The 19,040-nt window shown below is 45.7% G+C and overlaps 1 protein-coding gene across 1 annotated transcript in view; it reads right to left on the bottom strand.

Moving 5' to 3' along the window:
• The window catches only part of LOC137048184 (uncharacterized), a 171,194-nt gene extending 155,496 nt beyond the window's left edge, over positions 1-15,698 (bottom strand). The window contains exon 1 of the mRNA XM_067426224.1: positions 13,898-15,698. Within this exon, the coding sequence (XP_067282325.1) occupies positions 13,898-15,664 (1,767 nt within the window). The 5' untranslated portion in view covers positions 15,665-15,698. The remainder of the gene's footprint in view (positions 1-13,897) is intronic.
• Between the last annotated feature and the right edge of the window lie 3,342 nt (positions 15,699-19,040).

Here is a 19,040-nt window from a genome sequence, read left to right as displayed (position 1 = left end):
TTTCATTGATTTGTTTAATACATATACCTTAACCTACTCTATAACTTTATATTTCTGGAAAAAAAACTTTTTTTAAATGATTGAACATTGACTTTTTTAACAAAAAAGCTATATGTCAAAGAGGAAAACAACTTAAACTTGTCTTTATCTTTAAACACCATACCCTTGTAGAGACATTTTAAAAAAAGCTCAAATGTATGTGAAATACAATCTTTGTTTAATAAAAACTGATTTCCATGATCTTATACTTGTCACTGCTATTCCTATGACATAACCCCACTCGTATTAAAAGGTTCAAGCACATTTGAAACATTCTTTGATTGTTTTCAAACATTTATGAAAACACACACACAAAGTCACCAAAACAGTCATACAGGGAGTGCAGAATTTTTAGGCAAGTTGTATTTTTGAGGATTAATTTTATTATTGAACAACAACCATGTTCTCAATGAACACACAAAACTCATTAATATCAAAGCTGAATATTTTTGGAAGTTTTAGTTTTTAGTTTTAGCTATTTTAGGGGGATATCTGTGTGTGCAGGTGACTATTACTGTGCATAATTATTAGGCAACTTAACAAAAAAAAAATGTATACCCATTTCAATAAAACAAAAATTTACCAGTGAAACCAATATAACATCTCAACATTCACAAATATACATTTCTGACATTCAAAAACCAAACAAAAACAAATCAGTGACCAATATAGCCACCTTTCTTTGCAAGGCCACTCAAAAGCCTGCCATCCATGATTCTGTCAGTGTTTTGATCTGTTCACCATCAACATTGCGTGCAGCAGCAACCACAGCCTCCCAGACACTGTTCAGAGAGGTGGACTGTTTCCCTCCTTGTAAATCACACATTTGATGATGGACCACAGGTTCTCAATGGGGTTCAGGTCAGGGGAACAAGGAGGCCATATCATTTTTTTTTTTTTTTTTTTTTTTTTTTTATTATGCAAACAGACAAGTACAATATTTACAAAAGAGAAGTAAGATGCAAAATACAAATACAAGGGCCAACAAAACATAACATGCCAGTACGATGTGTGCGTGTGTATGTATGTGTGTGTGTGTGTGTGTGTGTGTGTGTGTGTGTGTGTGTGTGTGTGTGTGTGTGTGTGTGTGTGTGTGTGTGTGTGTGTGTGTGTTTGTGCGTGTAACTGGTGTGGGAGTGTTAATGTATGAATAAAGAATCATGTAGGGAAGTACAACAGACATAACCAAAAAATATATGTGTATAAATAAGGTGACAACAGCAATAGTAATGGCAATATTAATAATAATAACAATAATAATGATAAATCCAATTAATTAGAAATGACAAATAGTATTAATAGTATTATCAGTAGTAGTAATGACAAACATATATACAAATATACTCTTTTCATCCGGAATGAGGGGAAGGTTAAAGGGGTCAGGAAGAGGACAAATAAAAACAATAGTAGTAATAGTAATAATAATAATAATAATGGTAGATATATATAAAGTCATTAATAGTGATAATAATAGTAGTGGTAACAATGATTTTAATAATAATAACAATAAAAATAATTATAATAATGGTAATATTGATCAGCTATTAATAACAAGGTATTATAAAGCTTTGATACCCCTCATGGCCATGGCATAGGATAGACCTCTGCCAGAGTTGTAATGCAATGGGCTATCAAGGTGAGGTGCCGCCAGGGTCCCGAGATCCATGCCCATCCCCCAGCTGTTCCATAGATGCCACGCTGACCCTATCTTTGTGTTTTTTGCTGTTGTTGTTGTCTGATGTGTTTGTCAACTAGTGTATAATGCATTAAAACAAACATGGCGTGTAGCATGGAACCTGCCCAGTGCAAAGCCCATGCAGGCCGCCATGTCCACGCCACATTTACCCTATATATGTGCCTTTTTTTTTTCTTTTCTTTTTTTTCTTTTTCTTTTTTTTTTTCTTTTCCTGATTTAAACTAGTTTTATGCTCCAAATGAATGTGTGTGCACCTCACCTAATATGTAAAGCATTAAAACAGCGCGACAACTACCAGCTGGAGGGCGACAGACCAAGGCCCCCGGCCCCACCTCACCCCCACCCACGACTAATCAGACCCGCACATGACAGGGATTAGTATGCCACAACCATCCAGGGTCCACAAGCGCAGAGAGAGATAGAGAGAGAGAGAGAGACAGAGAGAGAGAGAGAGAGATAGAGAGAGAATAGAAAGAGAGAGAATAGAAAGGGAGATAGAGATAGAGAGAGAGAGAGAGAGATAGAGACAGAGAGAGAGGCCATATCATTAGATTTTCTTCTTTTATACCCTTTCTTGCCAGCCACGCTGTGGAGTACTTGGACGCGTGTGATGGAGCATTGTCCTGCATGAAAATCATGTTTTTCTTGAAGGATGCCGACTTCTTCCTGTACCACTGCTTGAAGAAGGTGTCTTCCAGAAACTGGCAGTAGGACTGGGAGTTGAGCTTGACTCCATCCTCAACCCGAAAAGGCCCCACAAGCTCATCTTTGATGATACCAGCCCAAACCAGTACTCCACCTCCACCTTGCTGGCGTCTGAGTCGGACTGGAGCTCTCTGCCCTTTACCAATCCAGCCACGGGCCCATCCATCTGGCCCATCAAGACTCGCTCTCATTTCATCAGTCCATAAAACCTTAGAAAAATCAGTCTTGAGATATTTCTTGGCCCAGTCTTGACGTTTCAGCTTGTGTGTCTTGTTCAGTGGTGGTCGACTTTCTGCCTTTCTTACCTTGGCCATGTCTCTGAGTATTGCACACCTTGTGCTTTTGGGCACTCCAGTGATGTTGCAGCTCTGAAATATGGCCAAACTGGTGGCAAGTGGCATCTTGGCAGCTGCACGCTTGACTTTTCTCAGTTCACGGGCAGTTATTTTGCGCCTTGGTTTTTCCACACGCTTCTTGCGACCCTGTTGACTATTTTGAATGAAACGCTTGATTGTTCAATGATCACGCTTCAGAAGCTTGGCTATTTTAAGACTGCTGCATCCCTCTGCAATACATCTCACTATTTTTGACTTTTCTGAGCCTGTCAAGTCCTTCTTTTGACCCATTTTGCCAAAGGAAAGGAAGTTGCCTAATAATTATGCACAGCTGATATAGGGTGTTGATGTCATTAGACCACACCCCTTCTCATTACAGAGATGCACATCACCTAATATGCTTAATTGGTAGTAGGCTTTCCAGCCTATACAGCTTGGAGTAAGACAACATGCATAACGAGGATGATGTGGTCAAAATACTCATTTGCCTAATAATTCTGCACTCCCTGTAAATTCGTAAAAAGGGGGTGTATAGGAGGAGGAGGGAGGTAATACAACAGATGGTCAAACTGATAGTCATAAAACAGGTGTTTTTCAAAAAGTTTGGGAACCCCTGCTCTAAACCATAAGTAATTTATGTGAAAGAGTATTTCCCATGCGTCAAATGTTTTATTCCAGTATTCAGAACCTGAGAGCAAACCCACATCAGCAAACGCTAACATTCATTTTACATATGAATATATTTTTATGAAGAAGAATTAATGATAATGCATCATAAAACGGATCATTTAACCCTTAAATGCATATTTTGGGTCTTTATTGACCTGGGACGTCCTTCACTACCCTCCCTCTCATTCATTTTTTAAAGGTAGATGCCACCCTTCTTGGTATTCCTCAATCAATTAACTGATTAATTGAATTCATAACTATATAACAAGGAAAAAATACATTTATAGAAGGAAGTCTATTTTAAATTGTATAGCATCTCTAGAGACCCAATGTATGTACTAGAGTACGTAATATATATATATATATATATATATATATATATATATATATATATATATATATATATATATATATATATATATATATGTGTGTAAAAAAGGCCCCCTTGTGGCCGCTAAGCATCAGACACTTTACTGTGACTCTCTCTCTCTCTCCTACTGGAAGATGCCTCGCTTCACCTGGACTGTTAGCCAATCACGGAGCGCTGCACGTTGGTAGCGTTCTTTCCGGGTTTTGAGTTACAACCCACCTTGATACAACTGCGTTATGCTGTGTGCGTCTTTACAAGTAAGAATCTATCTATTTGTTGTTATTTTACTGCCATTGGTAAGGTTAGATTGGTAGCTTTTTGTCCGTTTAGTGTTGCTAAATGTAAGCTCAGATTTTCCTGCCTGGCTAGGCCTTGTGATGTCGTGATGCTTCTTTCTAACAATGTATAGATTGCCACTTGGGCATTATTCTTTGTTTAAACATTGTAGAATACCAGTTAAGCACCAGCTGTGTGTATTGCGTAAGCTATCGCGGTGATATTTGCCTGCGATACAGTTAATAAGTTATAGGGCACGCACCCCCCGCATGCACACGGGTCGTCACGTGACATCTCTCGGAGCGGCCTGGTGTAGTTCTTTGCGCGACCAGAAGAGGGAGACATTGTATTGCGACTGGATCATCCTCTCTCATTGATATATTTGTAGCTGCTTAGACCCACAGCACAGTCCTTTTCATTCCTTTAATGTCAGTTTTGGCTATGTTAAAATATAATTGTATTTTATTTCTGCTATATTATTAGAATAGAATACAGTTAATACAAATAGAGGTTTGTTGCATGATAATCATTTATTTGCATTTAACTAATTATGTTTGTTTTATTTCTTTATTTGTCCAGAACCACTCTTCACTGTACATATGCAGTTGTCAATTCAATAAATACTTCCAATGAAGAAATCTTGCGTGATTCTGATCAATCACCCGCTGTGAGCTCTACCTAACGATCCTCAAACTATCTAAACCAAAGAAGGCAGTCCTCTTCTGCACAAAGTGGTCCTTCGAGCCGGAGCCAGAGCCTGCAGCGGAGCAATATGTTTACCACTTCGGATAAAGAGTCTAGTGTTCGATCCAGGAGGCAGCAGTCCCTCCCTAATTACTTGCAAGATTATGACTTATCTGATCTCCCGACCAGCTCTCAAAACAAGAAGCCTTCTGAATCACAGTCTAGAGAGCCTCTAGACGAAGAGGATCACCGTAGACCTGATTCGCGTTCTACATCCCCAGAAAGTCAGCTGCACCACAGCCCAGCGCGATTGTCACTCACTGATAAATGGGAATCTTCAGCAGCTGAGTGGAGAAGGGAGTGCTGCATACTAGAGCGTGAAAGGGAAGATCTCTTGGCATCAATGGAGGAATTAAAAATACAGAACGAACAGCTCAGAGCCAGAGCAGAACCCATCAATTCCCGTTCAGAGCCACGTATTGTAGCTGCTAGAGATAGACTTTACAGAGAAGGGCTGGATTATTGAGGTGCTTCAACCCAGTTTAAATCAGTCTACTTCCGGGACAGGGAGACACCAACACAACGGCCCTCAGATAGGCATCATGACTACAGTAGAGAGACAAAGGACTACAGGGAATCAACCAGATATGACTTTCCTTCACCTAGGCGCTCTCCCGAGCCTGTACGCTCCAAGCACCAGGCCTTGCGACGACGCTATGACTCCACAGAAGGTTGCTACAGTTCTCATTCAAATTATGAACAGTGCAGCCACCACCGCTCACCTGAGCATTACTCCAGATACAGAGACTCTTGTTATTCCTCCAGAGAATACAAAGAACCATCAAGCCGAGGTGACTACTCTCCTGCACGCCGCTGCAGCTACTCTCCAGACCAGCGCGAGAGACATAGACCCCCTTCACCTTGGCATGAGCCCCGACGTTCATTGACTCCCCCTGGTGGACAGGAAAGAACATACAGAGGGCCCATTCCTACAATCCCGAACTTCAACAGTCCTAACCCAAGAGACTTTGCGAGACTCCGTATTGCCCTAGACAATCTCCTTCCTAGAGATGCCACTGAACGTTTCAAGTTCCAGATATTAGTGGATCATCTGAAGCTGGAGGAAGCTTTGCTGGTGGCAGATTCTTACAGCAATTCTGACTACCCATTCACTGACACTATGGCAGCTTTAAACCAGCAGTACGGGCAGCCACACCAACTCGCCCTTCAGCATATTGCCGAACTGATGGACGGCCCCAACATTCAGAGTGGAGACATCAAGTCATTCAGGTTGTTCGCACTGAACATCAGATCACTTGTGAGCATGTTGGAGCAGCTCGGTTTAAAAGGGCAAGTAGAGCTGGACTGTGGTTCTCATGTCACCCATCTACTGGGCAAGCTACCACACGACTTGAGGTCCAGTTTCAGGCGCTACATCCACCCGCTCCGTATTCCTATCCCCACTCTTCTGGACCTAGCAGATTGGCTGGAATACGAGCTCCAGATCCAGGAGGATATAGCACAATATCGCTTGAGGAAGGACACTGGATCTAAGCCCAGAGACCTCAAGAGTAATGTGAAGTCGTCACCTAAGGCCTCAGTCCTCATGCTGGGGGCTGAACCCAAATCGATTAGGGAGCCGACCAAATTCACTCCTCCAACCAGTCTAGATGCAAAGAAGTTCTGCCCATTCTGTGAGAACTACAAGCATACTCTGAATAATTGCGCAAATTTCAAACTGCTCAGCGCCACCCAGAAACGTACCTGGATTCAGGACAACAACCGATGTTGGCGATGCGGCAGAGAACACAGATCTGCTGAATGTGATCTGAAGATGTGCTGTAGAACATGCAACAGCAGACACCTGCTTGCTCTACATGATGTCAGCGAAAGAAGTTTAGCCAAGACTGACAAAGTTGAGAGAAGTCCTGACCAGGTGAAGTCCAGTGAGAGCAAACCTTTGTCCGTTCCAAGTGCAGAACAAGTGCTATACATTGGCAAGCCACCGCAGGGCCATCGTGTGCTTCTCAAGGTCAGTAAAGTTATCCTTCGCCACGGTGACCAAACTCTGGAGACATACGCTGTGCTAGACGATGGGTCCGAACGTACCCTTCTCCTCCAACCGGCTGTCCAACAACTGGGAATTGAAGGCCAGCCCGAGGATTTGCCCCTACGTACCGTTAGACAGGAGCTGCAGACGCTTCACGGGGCGGCTGTCTCATTTAGCATCTCTCCAGCCTGTTCTCCAGCCATGGTATACAACATCAAAGGAGCCTTTACCGCACCCAAGCTCGGGCTGGGACAGCACACATATCCCTTCAAAGCACTGCAGAGCAAATACAGACATTTGAAGAAACTTTCTATCCCTTCATTTAAGGACATTGTCCCGCTACTGCTTATTGGCTCAGACCACCCTCACTTGGTGACTCCAGTTGAGCCAGTCATCTTTGGTCCCCCTGGTGCGCCAGTTGCTGTCCGCACCCGTCTCGGATGGACGCTGCAAGGTCCTACCAACAATCTAAAGCAGCACCTTATCGAACAACATTGCCTTTTCACCACCTTCGGGGCACCTCCGGCTGACATCTACCAGCATGTGGAGAGGCTGTGGCAGCTGGACGTCCTCCCATGGCGCAGCGAAAAGGCCAGTATGAGGTCACAGCAGGACAAGGAGGCCCTTGAATGCTTGGATAAACAGACTGTGCGAGTACATGTTAATGGTGTACACCGCTATGCTACTCCTCTCCTACGCGTGAAGAACTTTCCCCACCTCTCCGCACCAAAGGAGGCAGTACTGCCTCAACTTCGGAACACGGAAAGGCGGCTGGCGAAGAAACCAGAGACAGCCCAAGTCTACAATGCAGAGATCTAGAGACTTGAAAAGGCTGGTTATGTGGAGAAACTACCCCCTGGCACAGAGAACACCTCAAGCAGCTGGTACATCCCTCACCACCTTGTGGAGCACAATGGCAAGCACAGAGTGGTTTTTAATTGCTCCTTCCAGTACAGTGACGCTAACTTGAACAAACTCCTGCTTCCTGGTCCAACTCTTGGTCCACCACTCCTTTCAGTTCTCCTGCGATTCAGAGAGCATTGTGTGGCCTTTAGTAGTGACATACGGGGTATGTTTCACCAGGTCAGGCTCCTTCCTGAGGATGAGCCTCTCCTCCGCTTCCTCTGGAGGGAGCTCAAGCGTGATGAACAACCCACAGTCTACCAGTGGAAGGTGCTGCCCTTTGGGACTACCTGTAGCCCCTGCTGTGCTACATATGCCCTGCAGAAGCACATTATGGACCATACTCAGCCAGCGGATGCAGTGAGAGACTCTGTGTTAAGGCATTTCTATGTGGATAACTGTCTACAAAGCATGCCTACAGTTGAAGATGCCAAGCCCATCATTGACAAGCTGCAGACTCTTCTTGCCGAGGGAGGCTTTGAGCTTCGCCAGTGGGCCAGTACACATCCAGACACCATCCGTCACCTCCCTGTTGAGGCAAGATCGGCTAGTGCCGAAAAGTGGATCGCCCAAGGTCACCCAAGCCAAGAAGAATCAGCCCTGGGCCTGCAGTGGGACTGCCGAGAGGACACTCTGTCCTTCAAGTGTCGAGAGGCTGTAGCCAATGAAGAAGTGGTCACTATGCGCTCAATCTATAAAGTGGTGGCAAGCCAATACGACCCCCTTGGTTTTCTAGTACCTTACATAACCAGGGCCAAAGTTGTCATCCAACACCTGTGGGACAAAAAGCGTGACTGGGACGACCCTGCTCTGCCAGATCACCTGCTAGCCGCATGGAGAGAGTGGGAGGATGAGTTACCTCACCTACAGAACATAACACTTCCGAGATGTTACACTAGCTGTGAGTTAGATTCTCCCACCTGTGAGCGTGAGATCCATGTGTTTTGTGATGCCTCAGAGCGAGGCTATGGCTCTGTGGCATACCTCCGAACCAGGAATCCTCATGGAGTCGTCCAAGTAGCTTTTGTCACTGCAAGATCCAGAGTTGCTCCAAAAAAGCAGCAGTCAATCCCACGCCTGGAGTTATGCGCTGCTCTTACCGGAGCACAAATGGCCCAGATCCTCAAATCTGAACTTACACTGCCCATCCAGCGGGTGGTGCTCTGGTCGGACTCTACCACTGTGCTCCAGTGGTTGCAGTCGGAATCATGCCGTTTCAAAGTGTTTGTTGGTACACGCGTGGCAGAAATTCAAGATCTCACCAAGGGTGACACATGGCGGTATGTGGACTCTGCACAGAACGCGGCCGACGACATAACGCGTGGCAAACCTCTTGCCACATTGACTCCAGACAGCCGCTGGGGTCAAGGCCCAACCTTCTTGTGGTGTTCCCCAGACAAATGGCCACAAAGTCCTCAGATCCAAACTGAGGCAGGTCAGGGTGAAGAGCTCAAGAAACCTCAGTTCTGCTACCTCAATACTACCGAGTCAAGTCACCTCCCGGATGCTAAGCAGTTTTCTTCCTTCAGAGACCTCCTGACTGCCACAACAAAGACTCTACATGGGGCGGCCTCAGGCAACGTCACAGCCTACAGGGAAGCCCAGCTGGCTCTGCTACAACAGGTCCAACAAGACAGTTTTCCTATTGACTATGCCCAGCTGCAGTCAGGGAAACCAGTCGCTAAGAGCAGCAGATTGCTCAAGCTTCCACCAGAGTTCGACCACAGTGACAAGCTCATCCGGGTCGGCGGACGTCTGCGTCATAGTAACCATCTGGAAACGGATATGGTTCACCCGGTGGTGCTGGATGCCAAACACCCAGTCACACAGCTGCTCATCCAAGAGTATGATTCCCAGCTGCACCATCCAGGCCCAGAGAGGGTCTTCTCAGAGATGCGCCGCAAATACTGGTTACCAGGAGGGCGAGAGGCTATCCGCCGCTTTCAGCGCAAGTGCCAAGAGTGTCAGAAATGGCGTGGAAAGCCACAAATCCCTAAGATGGCAGACCTGCCTCCATCTAGAGTCCGACTTTTCAAGCCAGCATTTTACTCAACAGGAGTAGACTGCTTTGGGCCATACTCAGTGGCTATTGGAAGGAGGAGGGAAAAGTGCTGGGGAATAATCTTTAAATGCATGACCACCCGAGCCTTGCATATCGACATGCTCTCCAGTTTGAATAAAGACTCATTCCTCATGGCCCTAAGACGGTTTATCGCCCGCAGAGGAAAGCCATTCGAGCATTTCAGACCAGGGGACTAACTTCAGAGGTGGTGATCGAGAGCTCCAGGAAGCATTCGCCGACCTTGCTCCAGAAATCCAAGCTCAACTTGCATCTCAGCAAATCGACTGGAAGTTTAATCCACCCAACGCCCCCCACTTTGGCGGATGCTGGGAACGCGAGATACGTTCAATAAAACAAGCCCTGCAAGTAACCCTTGGAGCCCAGCTTGTGACAGATGAGGTGCTGAGAACCCTACTAGTTGAGATTGAAGGGATTCTCAACTCCAAGCCGTTAGGCTACACATCTGCAGACATCGCCGACCCGGATCCAATAACTCCCAACTCATTGCTCATTGGGCAGCCAGATGCCTCTCTCCCGCAGGTGGTGTATCCTGAATCCGAGCTCCTGAGCAGTAGGCGTTGGCGTCATAGCCAGCTGTTGGCTGACCACTTCTGGAAACATTTTATCAGCTTCTATCTGCCCAGCCTCCAAGCCCGACAGAAGTGGAATGCTGAAAACCCAGAACTGCACATCGGCAAGACGGTCCTCATCATTGATTCGCAGCTCCCCCGCTCACTGTGGCCAGTGGGTAAAGTGACCAGGGTCTCCCACGGCCTCGACAGTAAAGTACGGTCTGCTGAAGTGAATGTAGGAGACCGGGCTTACACCCGCCCGGTGGCTCGACTCATCCAGCTTCCAGAATTATCAGACTAACCACTACCGGACGAGTGGGCGCCTTTTCTTCTTCTGCAGATTCCCTTCAGTAATCTGGGGGCGGCTGTAAAAAAGGCCCCCTTGTGGCCGCTAAGCATCAGACACTTTACTGTGACTCTCTCTCTCTCTCCTACTGGAAGATGCCTCGCTTCACCTGGACTGTTAGCCAATCACAAGTTGTCTTAGGAGCGCTGCACGTTGGTAGCGTTCTTTCCGGGTTTTGAGTTACAACCCACCTTGATACAACTGCGTTATGCTGTGTGCGTCTTTACAAGTAAGAATCTATCTATTTGTTGTTATTTTACTGCCATTGGTAAGGTTAGATTGGTAGCTTTTTGTCCGTTTAGTGTTGCTAAATGTAAGCTCAGATTTTCCTGCCTGGCTAGGCCTCGTGATGTCGTGATGCTTCTTTCTAACAATGTATAGATTGCCACTCGGGCATTATTCTTTGTTTAAACATTGTAGAATACCAGTTAAGCACCAGCTGTGTGTATTGCGTAAGCTATCGCGGTGATATTTGCCTGCGATACAGTTAATAAGTTATAGGGCACGCACCCCCCGCATGCACACGGGTCGTCACGTGACATCTCTCGGAGCGGCCTGGTGTAGTTCTTTGCGCGACCAAAAGAGGGAGACATTGTATTACGACTGGATCATCCTCTCTCATTGATATATTTGTAGCTGCTTAGACCCACAGCACAGTCCTTTTCATTCCTTTAATGTCAGTTTTGGCTATGTTAAAATATAATTGTATTTTATTTCTGCTATATTATTAGAATAGAATACAGTTAATACAAATAGAGGTTTGTTGCATGATAATCATTTATTTGCATTTAACTAATTATGTTTGTTTTATTTCTTTATTTGTCCAGAACCACTCTTCACTGTACATATGCAGTTGTCAATTCAATAAATACTTCCAATGAAGAAATCTTGCGTGATTCTGATCAATCACCTGCTGTGAGCTCTACCTAACGATCCTCAAACTATCTAAACCAAAGAAGCCAGTCCTCTTCTGCACAATATATATATATATATATATATATATATATATATATATATATATATATATATATATATATATATATATATATATATATATTTATTTATTTATTTTTTTTTGCACAACAATAATTTAATCATATTCTCACTTATTCATCAAAGACTGAATAAGTGCAATCATCTTTTCTCCACAAGGTGGCAATGACAGGTGATGAAGTGACATTTCACTCATAGTCACTGCAGGTAGAAAACAAAAGAATAGAAAGTATCATCAGCAAACCTGGCAACGCAAATCAAATATTTTGATGGTGGATCTGGTGAAGAATCCATTTTGAAGATGTTAAAAGTATATTTTTGAGAATATGATGTTTAATATTGACGATCACATTATTTTACATATGCATCTGCTTACATACGATCGCTTGTTTTACTGCATCTTCCTCACGTGTGTTTTGATCAGGAGATTCTGTACTCGGTCAGGAGATGCGTAATAGCGTCCCCTAGCATCTGACAGTGAAAACACGGAAACACAGTGTGGTGTTGCAAGCAGCAGGGCGAGGGACCGCGAGAGCGGGCCGGTGATTAATGTTAACGAGTGCCAGCTGCGTGGCACACCGGTCTCGTCTCGCGGCCATGTGACGGGAGCATAAAAGGAGGAACGAAGGCAGCGGAAGACGAGAGAGGACCAGGCCTGGATTTTATGTTATGTTTTGTTTATGTGTTTGTGGACAGTCGTCCGTGAGGGGCTGCCCGCGGTTTTACTTTCATTTTGTTTATTTATTTTGAATAAATGTTGTTAAACATTCACCGGTTCCCGCCTCCTTCCTTCCCATGAACGAACTTCATTACATTGGTGCCGAAGCCCGGGAGGAAGGAGGGACGCGCTGTCGGAGAGCCCTCACTGCTGAGGGGGATCGCGGTGCTGAGGAGTTCGGGCAGCGCGGATAATGAAAGACCGCGAGGGCTGCCCGAGGCGATGGTGCTGGAGCGGGAAAGGTGGGACAGAGACCTTGCTGCCGTGCCCCTGGGTCGAGGTGGGGTGGCTGCCATCCGAGAGGGAGCGGAGGAGTCGCCGCGCTTGCCGTGAGCCGGAGCCTGCTGCCATCCGCCTGAGAGGGGAGGAGCAGGGAGTGCGGGGCTCGCTGCCGGGTCCCTCGAAAGGAGGAGTCACCGCCGGCCGCCAGGGGGCGGAGGAGGATCGAGCTGCCCACCAGGCGTCCAGTGCCATCGCACAGCACCGCGAGGAAGAGCCTCTCGGCGGGCGGAGGGCCGAACGGCAGTGTGTCTGGGAACCGGACCAGATTTTTTTTTTTTTCCTCTTTCTTTCTTTTTTTCCCTCTCTCCCCTCTCTCGTCCGCGGGCTCCTCGTGCTCCCGTCTACATTTCTCTCGCCCCTCTGTCCTTACCCCCAGGTGCCGCGGCCGCCGTGATCGGCCCCCCGGGAGGGGGGGGGGGGGGGGGGGGAGTAGAGCGCAGTCTCGGGAGTGCCCCCCGGCCTGCGAGGGGCGATGGGGCTATGTGGTGTGACAAGCAGCGGGGCGAGGGACCGCGAGAGCGGGCCGGTGATTAATGTTAACGAGTGCCAGCTGCGTGGCACACCGGTCTCGTCTCGCGGCCATGTGACGGGAGCATAAAAGGAGGAACGAAGGCAGCAGAAGACGAGAGAGGACCAGGCCTGGATTTTATGTTATGTTTTGTTTATGTGTTTGTGGGCAGTCGTCCGTGAGGGGCTGCCCACGTTTTATTTTGTGTGTTCGCGGGTAGTCGTCCGTGAGGGGCTGCCCGCGGTTTTACTTTCATTTTGTTTATTTATTTTGAATAAATGTTGTTAAACGTTTGCCGGTTCCCGCCTCCTTCCTTCCCATGAACGAACTTCATTACACACAGAAAATGACGTGTTTGGCCAGGAAGCGTTTTCTCACAAATAACGGAAAATACTGTGTTTGGCGGGGAAAGGGTTAAGGATTATTTCTAACGTGTTAGCATGAAACGTCATTTTTTTAAATAGAAAACATAAGCTTTAATATTTTACATAATTTAGTTTGACATTATTGGTGTATAACTAATTCAGAAAAAGTATATAACTCACCTTTAGCTGCTCTGTTCCATGTACTTTGCTGAAAGACACATTTGATTCTATTTAACACCTGACATGGGCAATAATGGCGTAATGGCTTACTCTCATGAGACTGCATATATCTCTAATCAGTCATTTAAATTTATTTGATCATACCTCTGTGGTGACTCTGATCACGTCACTGTCTCTGGTGTAGTTGAGTTTCCCCAGCGCTGAACATTTGATCTCATACTCCGTCTCTGCTCTCAGATCAGTCAGAGTAACTGTGAGTTGATCCTTCAGCACAGGTTCAGATGTCCAGACTGTGTCCTGCTTCGCTTTATACAGTAATCTGAGCTCCACTGTAGCAGGACATGATGGAGGAACCTTCAGAACCACAGTCTGACCTTTGACCTCTTCAGTGATTGGACGGGCTGGCTGTGATGGAGGAGTAAAGCAAACAGCTTCATCACATCCATGTTCATACAGGAGAATGCAGGAACCAGGATGATTCTCAATTTCCTTTGAGGAGACAATACATTCAGTGGACTGATTGTCCTGTGAAGTCATTAGTTTCTTAAATATGATAACATTTTCTCTCATTTTCTCCCTGATGTGTCCAGAGAGCCACGTCAATGTTCGAGGAGTCGTTCCTGGATTCTTCCATGTTGTTTGAGCTTTCATGTAGTTCTCTTGTTCAGAAAGCAGCTCGTCTGGCTGCTCAAGGGAACTAAACGTGTAGCAAACCACATTCTCCACCTTAATATCTGACAGCACTGTGTCTAAACTCATGTTCACTTCAGCCCCAGACCCTAGTAATTGTTGAAGAAACGCCCCAACTGTGTTCATTTCTTTTTCTTTCCCTGTGATCCACTCCATAAGATCCTGTGTGTTAAACGGAGACTCATCGTGAGCTTGTAGAAGATTGGTCAAAGCACAAGTCTCTTCTTCACAGGCTTGAACTGACCGGATCAGCGATTGGCTTCTCTTGTTGAAATCTTGCCTGTAGATTTGGCAGAATCGCTTCAGATCTTCAATCTTCTTTCGAAATGCAGTAAATGCGTTTGCCCTGGTGTCTTTCAGAAGCTCACTGCACTTGTTTTCAGTAAAGCTCAGATTTTCAATGACCAAGTCCGTTGCCATGATGAGCTTCTTCTCAATGACCCTCAGATGGATCACATCACTGTCTCTGGTGTAGTCGAGTTTCCCCATCACCACACATTTGATCTCATACTCCGTCTCTGCTCTCAGATCAGTCAGAGTAACTGTGTGTTGATCCTTCAGCACAGGTTCAGATGTCCAGACTGTGTCCTGCTTCGCTTTATACAGTAATCTGAGCTCCACTGTAGCAGGACATGATGGAGGAACCTTCAGAACCACAGTCTGACCTTTGACCTCTTCAATGATTGGACGGGCTGGCTGTGATGGAGGAGTGAAACAAACAGCTTCATCACATCCATGTTCATACAGGAGAATGCAGGAACCAGGATGATTCTCCATTTCTCTACAGGAAACAATGAACTTGGCAGGTTTACAGCTGTCTTTTGATTTGGTTAAGTTCTTAAATATCTCCAAATTGTTCCTCATGAACTTTATGACATTAGGAGTAAGCCAAGACTTTTGCTTTGAATCAGGGCTCTTCTCATCAGGACTCTTCTCATCTTGAGTTGAAGGATTCAGGTAGCCAGTTTGTTTAGAAAGTAGCACGTCTGCCCAGTCCAATGATGTGAACGTGTAACTCACAAGATTTCCATCTTCCAGGCCCATCCAGACGGCATCTACATTGAGCTCTACCTGTGCACCAGCATCCTTCAGCCGTCTGAGGACTGACTTAATGATCTCAGACTCTCTTTCTCTCTCTTTCAGCCATTCTACAAGGTCACTGTCATTGAATGGAGATGCATCTTGTTCTTGTAGAAGTTCATTCAGGGTGGTTTCCTTCATCACGTCTCCACGGATGTTTGGCAGCAGAGAGCCGAGTTTCTTCATGAGTCTCAACTTGTACATGTAGCAGTTTTGCTTGATTTTCCGTATTTTATCATGAAATATATCAAAGGTCATAGCAGGAGAGTCTTCCATTAGGTCCCTACATTTCATCTCAGTTTTATTTAAACTCTCAATCACTGATTCAATCTTTATGATTAGATCCATGCTGATGTCTTTATGAAGTTTTGATGTTCTTGAGTTAAGTTTCTCCAGAGGATAAAGCCAAACTCTCAGTGGAACTGCCAGCTCTTGGTTTTCTTTCAGCAGTTTTGGAAGTTCAGCAAAAACCTTCAACGCATCTTCAAAAGAGGTTGGATTAGACGGCAGCTGGAAGTCGCCATAAAATGTACAAGTGAAGTTTTTGACAGTGTTTTTCTGATTGTGATTCACACTTAGATCAGCATTTGAACCTACAGAAATGATGCTTTGTAGTTTTTCAAGAGCCACTTTTAATTCTCCTTTTACAGTTTTTTTATCTTCATCAGAAGAAACTTCTCTATCAAACACAAAGCAAGCATCTGCTCCATACAGCACTCCTGTCACTACATGTGTAGCTATGTCACTATCATCGTCAGGAGCAATATTTTCAGAAGTCAAATGGTTTGTGACCAGTTCCTCAAACCTGCTGGTTGAGTGATAATGTAGCGTCAGTCTCTGCTGTTTGAAAGATGACTTGGTGTCCTTGAGATATTTTGCTGCTCCACTTACTTGGATGAGATCACCCAAAAGACTCAGTTTTAGTCCAGCATCAATATTTAGTAATTTAGATTTGTCCTGAAGGGAGTCTGAAGTTGAGACATTGAAATCTGTATTGATTTGGGAATGAGAGGAAATATTCTGTTTCAGTTGATCTTTATTCCAAAGTCTTACCCCTGTAAAAGGACACATATCTATATTATAGATTCACATTTCACATCTGAAACTAATCCTGACATTTATTAATAAAGTTTAAAACAATGAAAGTGAAAATGTGATGTTTGCTCACCTTTGTTTATGATTTATTTCTCTTAAATAAAATTTAAAGGCATTTGTAGTAAAACTACAGACATTTTTACTCCTAGATTGATTTGACTAAAACTCACCTGTTATTAATGCATCTTTTCTGCAGTCATACAGCATGCCGAGCTGGAAGGGTCTCCCAAGAGCTGCTGTTTCAATCACATTCACTCCCACTGAATCCATACTGAAGACAAACATCACAGGAGGAAAAAACAGTTATTCGTGTAAGACTGGTTCCCATTAAGTCTCGCCTGGGAGCCTAAACACCTCTAAGTGGTAACTGAACTGGCCAATGTCCATTGGCTCATTTAGTTAATGAGTAATGACAGTCATATTTTTATATGTCTGGGATTACTCACTTCATTCATATTTTGGATTCGGAGCCAAGCGGTTGTACAACAATCACTCATTCCAGTCTACCTTCAAGGAAGAGCATATTTCTGAACGCAGAAAGGGAGCCAACAGCAATTTTAATCTGATGGCCACGATCGCGGTCTCTCATGCCTGGGCAAAAAGCATCTCTATTGGGCCAACCCCAACTGACCTCCCACTCCTCTAGCATGGCGTGTGCCATTCACTTCACTTGATGCATATCGTGTCTCATGAGGATCGGATGTCGAACGCTGCATCGGAGAGTGGGCTTGTGTCCTCTAAAGAGGGTGAGGAAGCTGAGCTGCCCCACTCCCGTTCTTCCCAGAGGTGCATGAGGAGGTTCAGAAGTCATGGAAGGCACCTTTTACTGCCCAAAACCATTCTTCTGCCTCCTCCACTCTCACTTCGATGGAAGTGCCACCACCTGGTGGAATCTTCCGAGCCTCCAGTCAAAGACAACATGTGAAACGACAGCAGCCCTGGCTGATACTGCTTACTCTGCCACTGTACAAGCCACCTTCGCATGCCATGGCCATTTTGCAGGTCCATCAGGCAAAATCTCTTAAAGAGGTCCATCTCCCAGGCCTGCCTCTTTGGCAACACTGTCGAGGACTTTGCCCAGCAGTTCTCAGCAGCCTAGAAGCAGACTGAGGCAATAAAGCACATCCTGCCACGGAGTGACATAGCCCCCTCAGCCTGCTCGTCACCAAGGGTAAATGGACTGCATTTATATAGCGCTTTTATCCAAAGCGCTTTACATTTTTGCCTCCCATTCACCCATTCATACACTGACGGCGATGTCAGCCATGTAAGGCGCCATCCGGCTCGTCGGGAGCAGCTGGGGTTAGGTGTCTTGCTCATGGACACTTCGACACTTGGTCAGGTGGAACCGGGGATTGAACCACCAACCTTCTGGTTTGTAGACAACCTACATGAACCACTGAGCCACTGCCGCCCATATCCCCCTGAGGGTATCCCCCTGCAGCTGCACCGATTGACCCTCCTGCAGGAAGGTGATGCAGCCGCTCCAGACCACTAAACCCTCAAAGCGCAATTCAAAGCGGCTTTGGGTCGGTGGCCCAGAGATGAAGGGAGCTGTTTTGATCCAGAAGATGGTGAACGCACAACTGCTTCACCTGGAGGAGGGCTGGGTGGAGAATCTTTTGTTTCATTTTCCTCAAAAACAGAAAGCGAAGCTTTGCTTCCTCACTCTCAGCCACCCCTTCATTCACCACGGGCAAGCAATCTGCATTTTGAGGACGCACCACCTCATCAGGCCTCTCTACCCAGTCCCTCAGGGGTCCTACAGAGTAAGTGCACCACACTCATCGCCTCTACTCCAGGACACTGTGCTTTCTAGGTTGGGCCCCAATGCTCCTCGCAAATATGCGTTTCCCCTAGTGAGCCTATTCATACAGACACTGTGCAAGATCAGGGAGGAAGAGGAGCATGTCTTGATGGTTGAGTCGTACTGTCCCACCCAGACCTGGATCTCAGAAAAAACAGCCTGGGAAAAAAAAAAGGGCTGCTCCTTGAAACAGCCCCTCCCTGGCAGATTTCCCTTAGGAAGGATCTGCTTTCTCAGGGACGGACACCATATGCCACCAGTGTCCGCACCTCTGGAACATCCATGTGTGGTCTCTGGATGAGACACCGAGGAAAGGGTTAGTTCACCCAAAAATTAAAATTATGTCATTAATGACTCACCCTAATGTTGTTCCACACCCATAAGACCTCTGTTCATCTTCGGAACACTTTAAGATATTTTATATTTAGTCCGAGAGCTTTCTGCCATTCTATTGAAAACTGGGAAAACTACAGGGTGATATGTCTTCTGGCCTCTCCCTTCCATCCCATTTGATGTAAGCCCTCTGGCTTACTTGGGTCACTGGGTGGGTTACGACTGTGTTGAGGGAATTTGCAAAAAGGGGACACAACAGCTTGCCAGCATCTGTGTCTCCAA

This window comes from Pseudorasbora parva, chromosome 2 (assembly GCF_024679245.1).
Source record: "Pseudorasbora parva isolate DD20220531a chromosome 2, ASM2467924v1, whole genome shotgun sequence".
In the NCBI taxonomy this organism is placed as follows: Eukaryota; Metazoa; Chordata; class Actinopteri; order Cypriniformes; family Gobionidae; genus Pseudorasbora; species Pseudorasbora parva.
The sequence above is the reverse complement of the archived record's forward strand: the minus strand, read 5'-3'. Positions and strand labels throughout refer to the sequence as shown.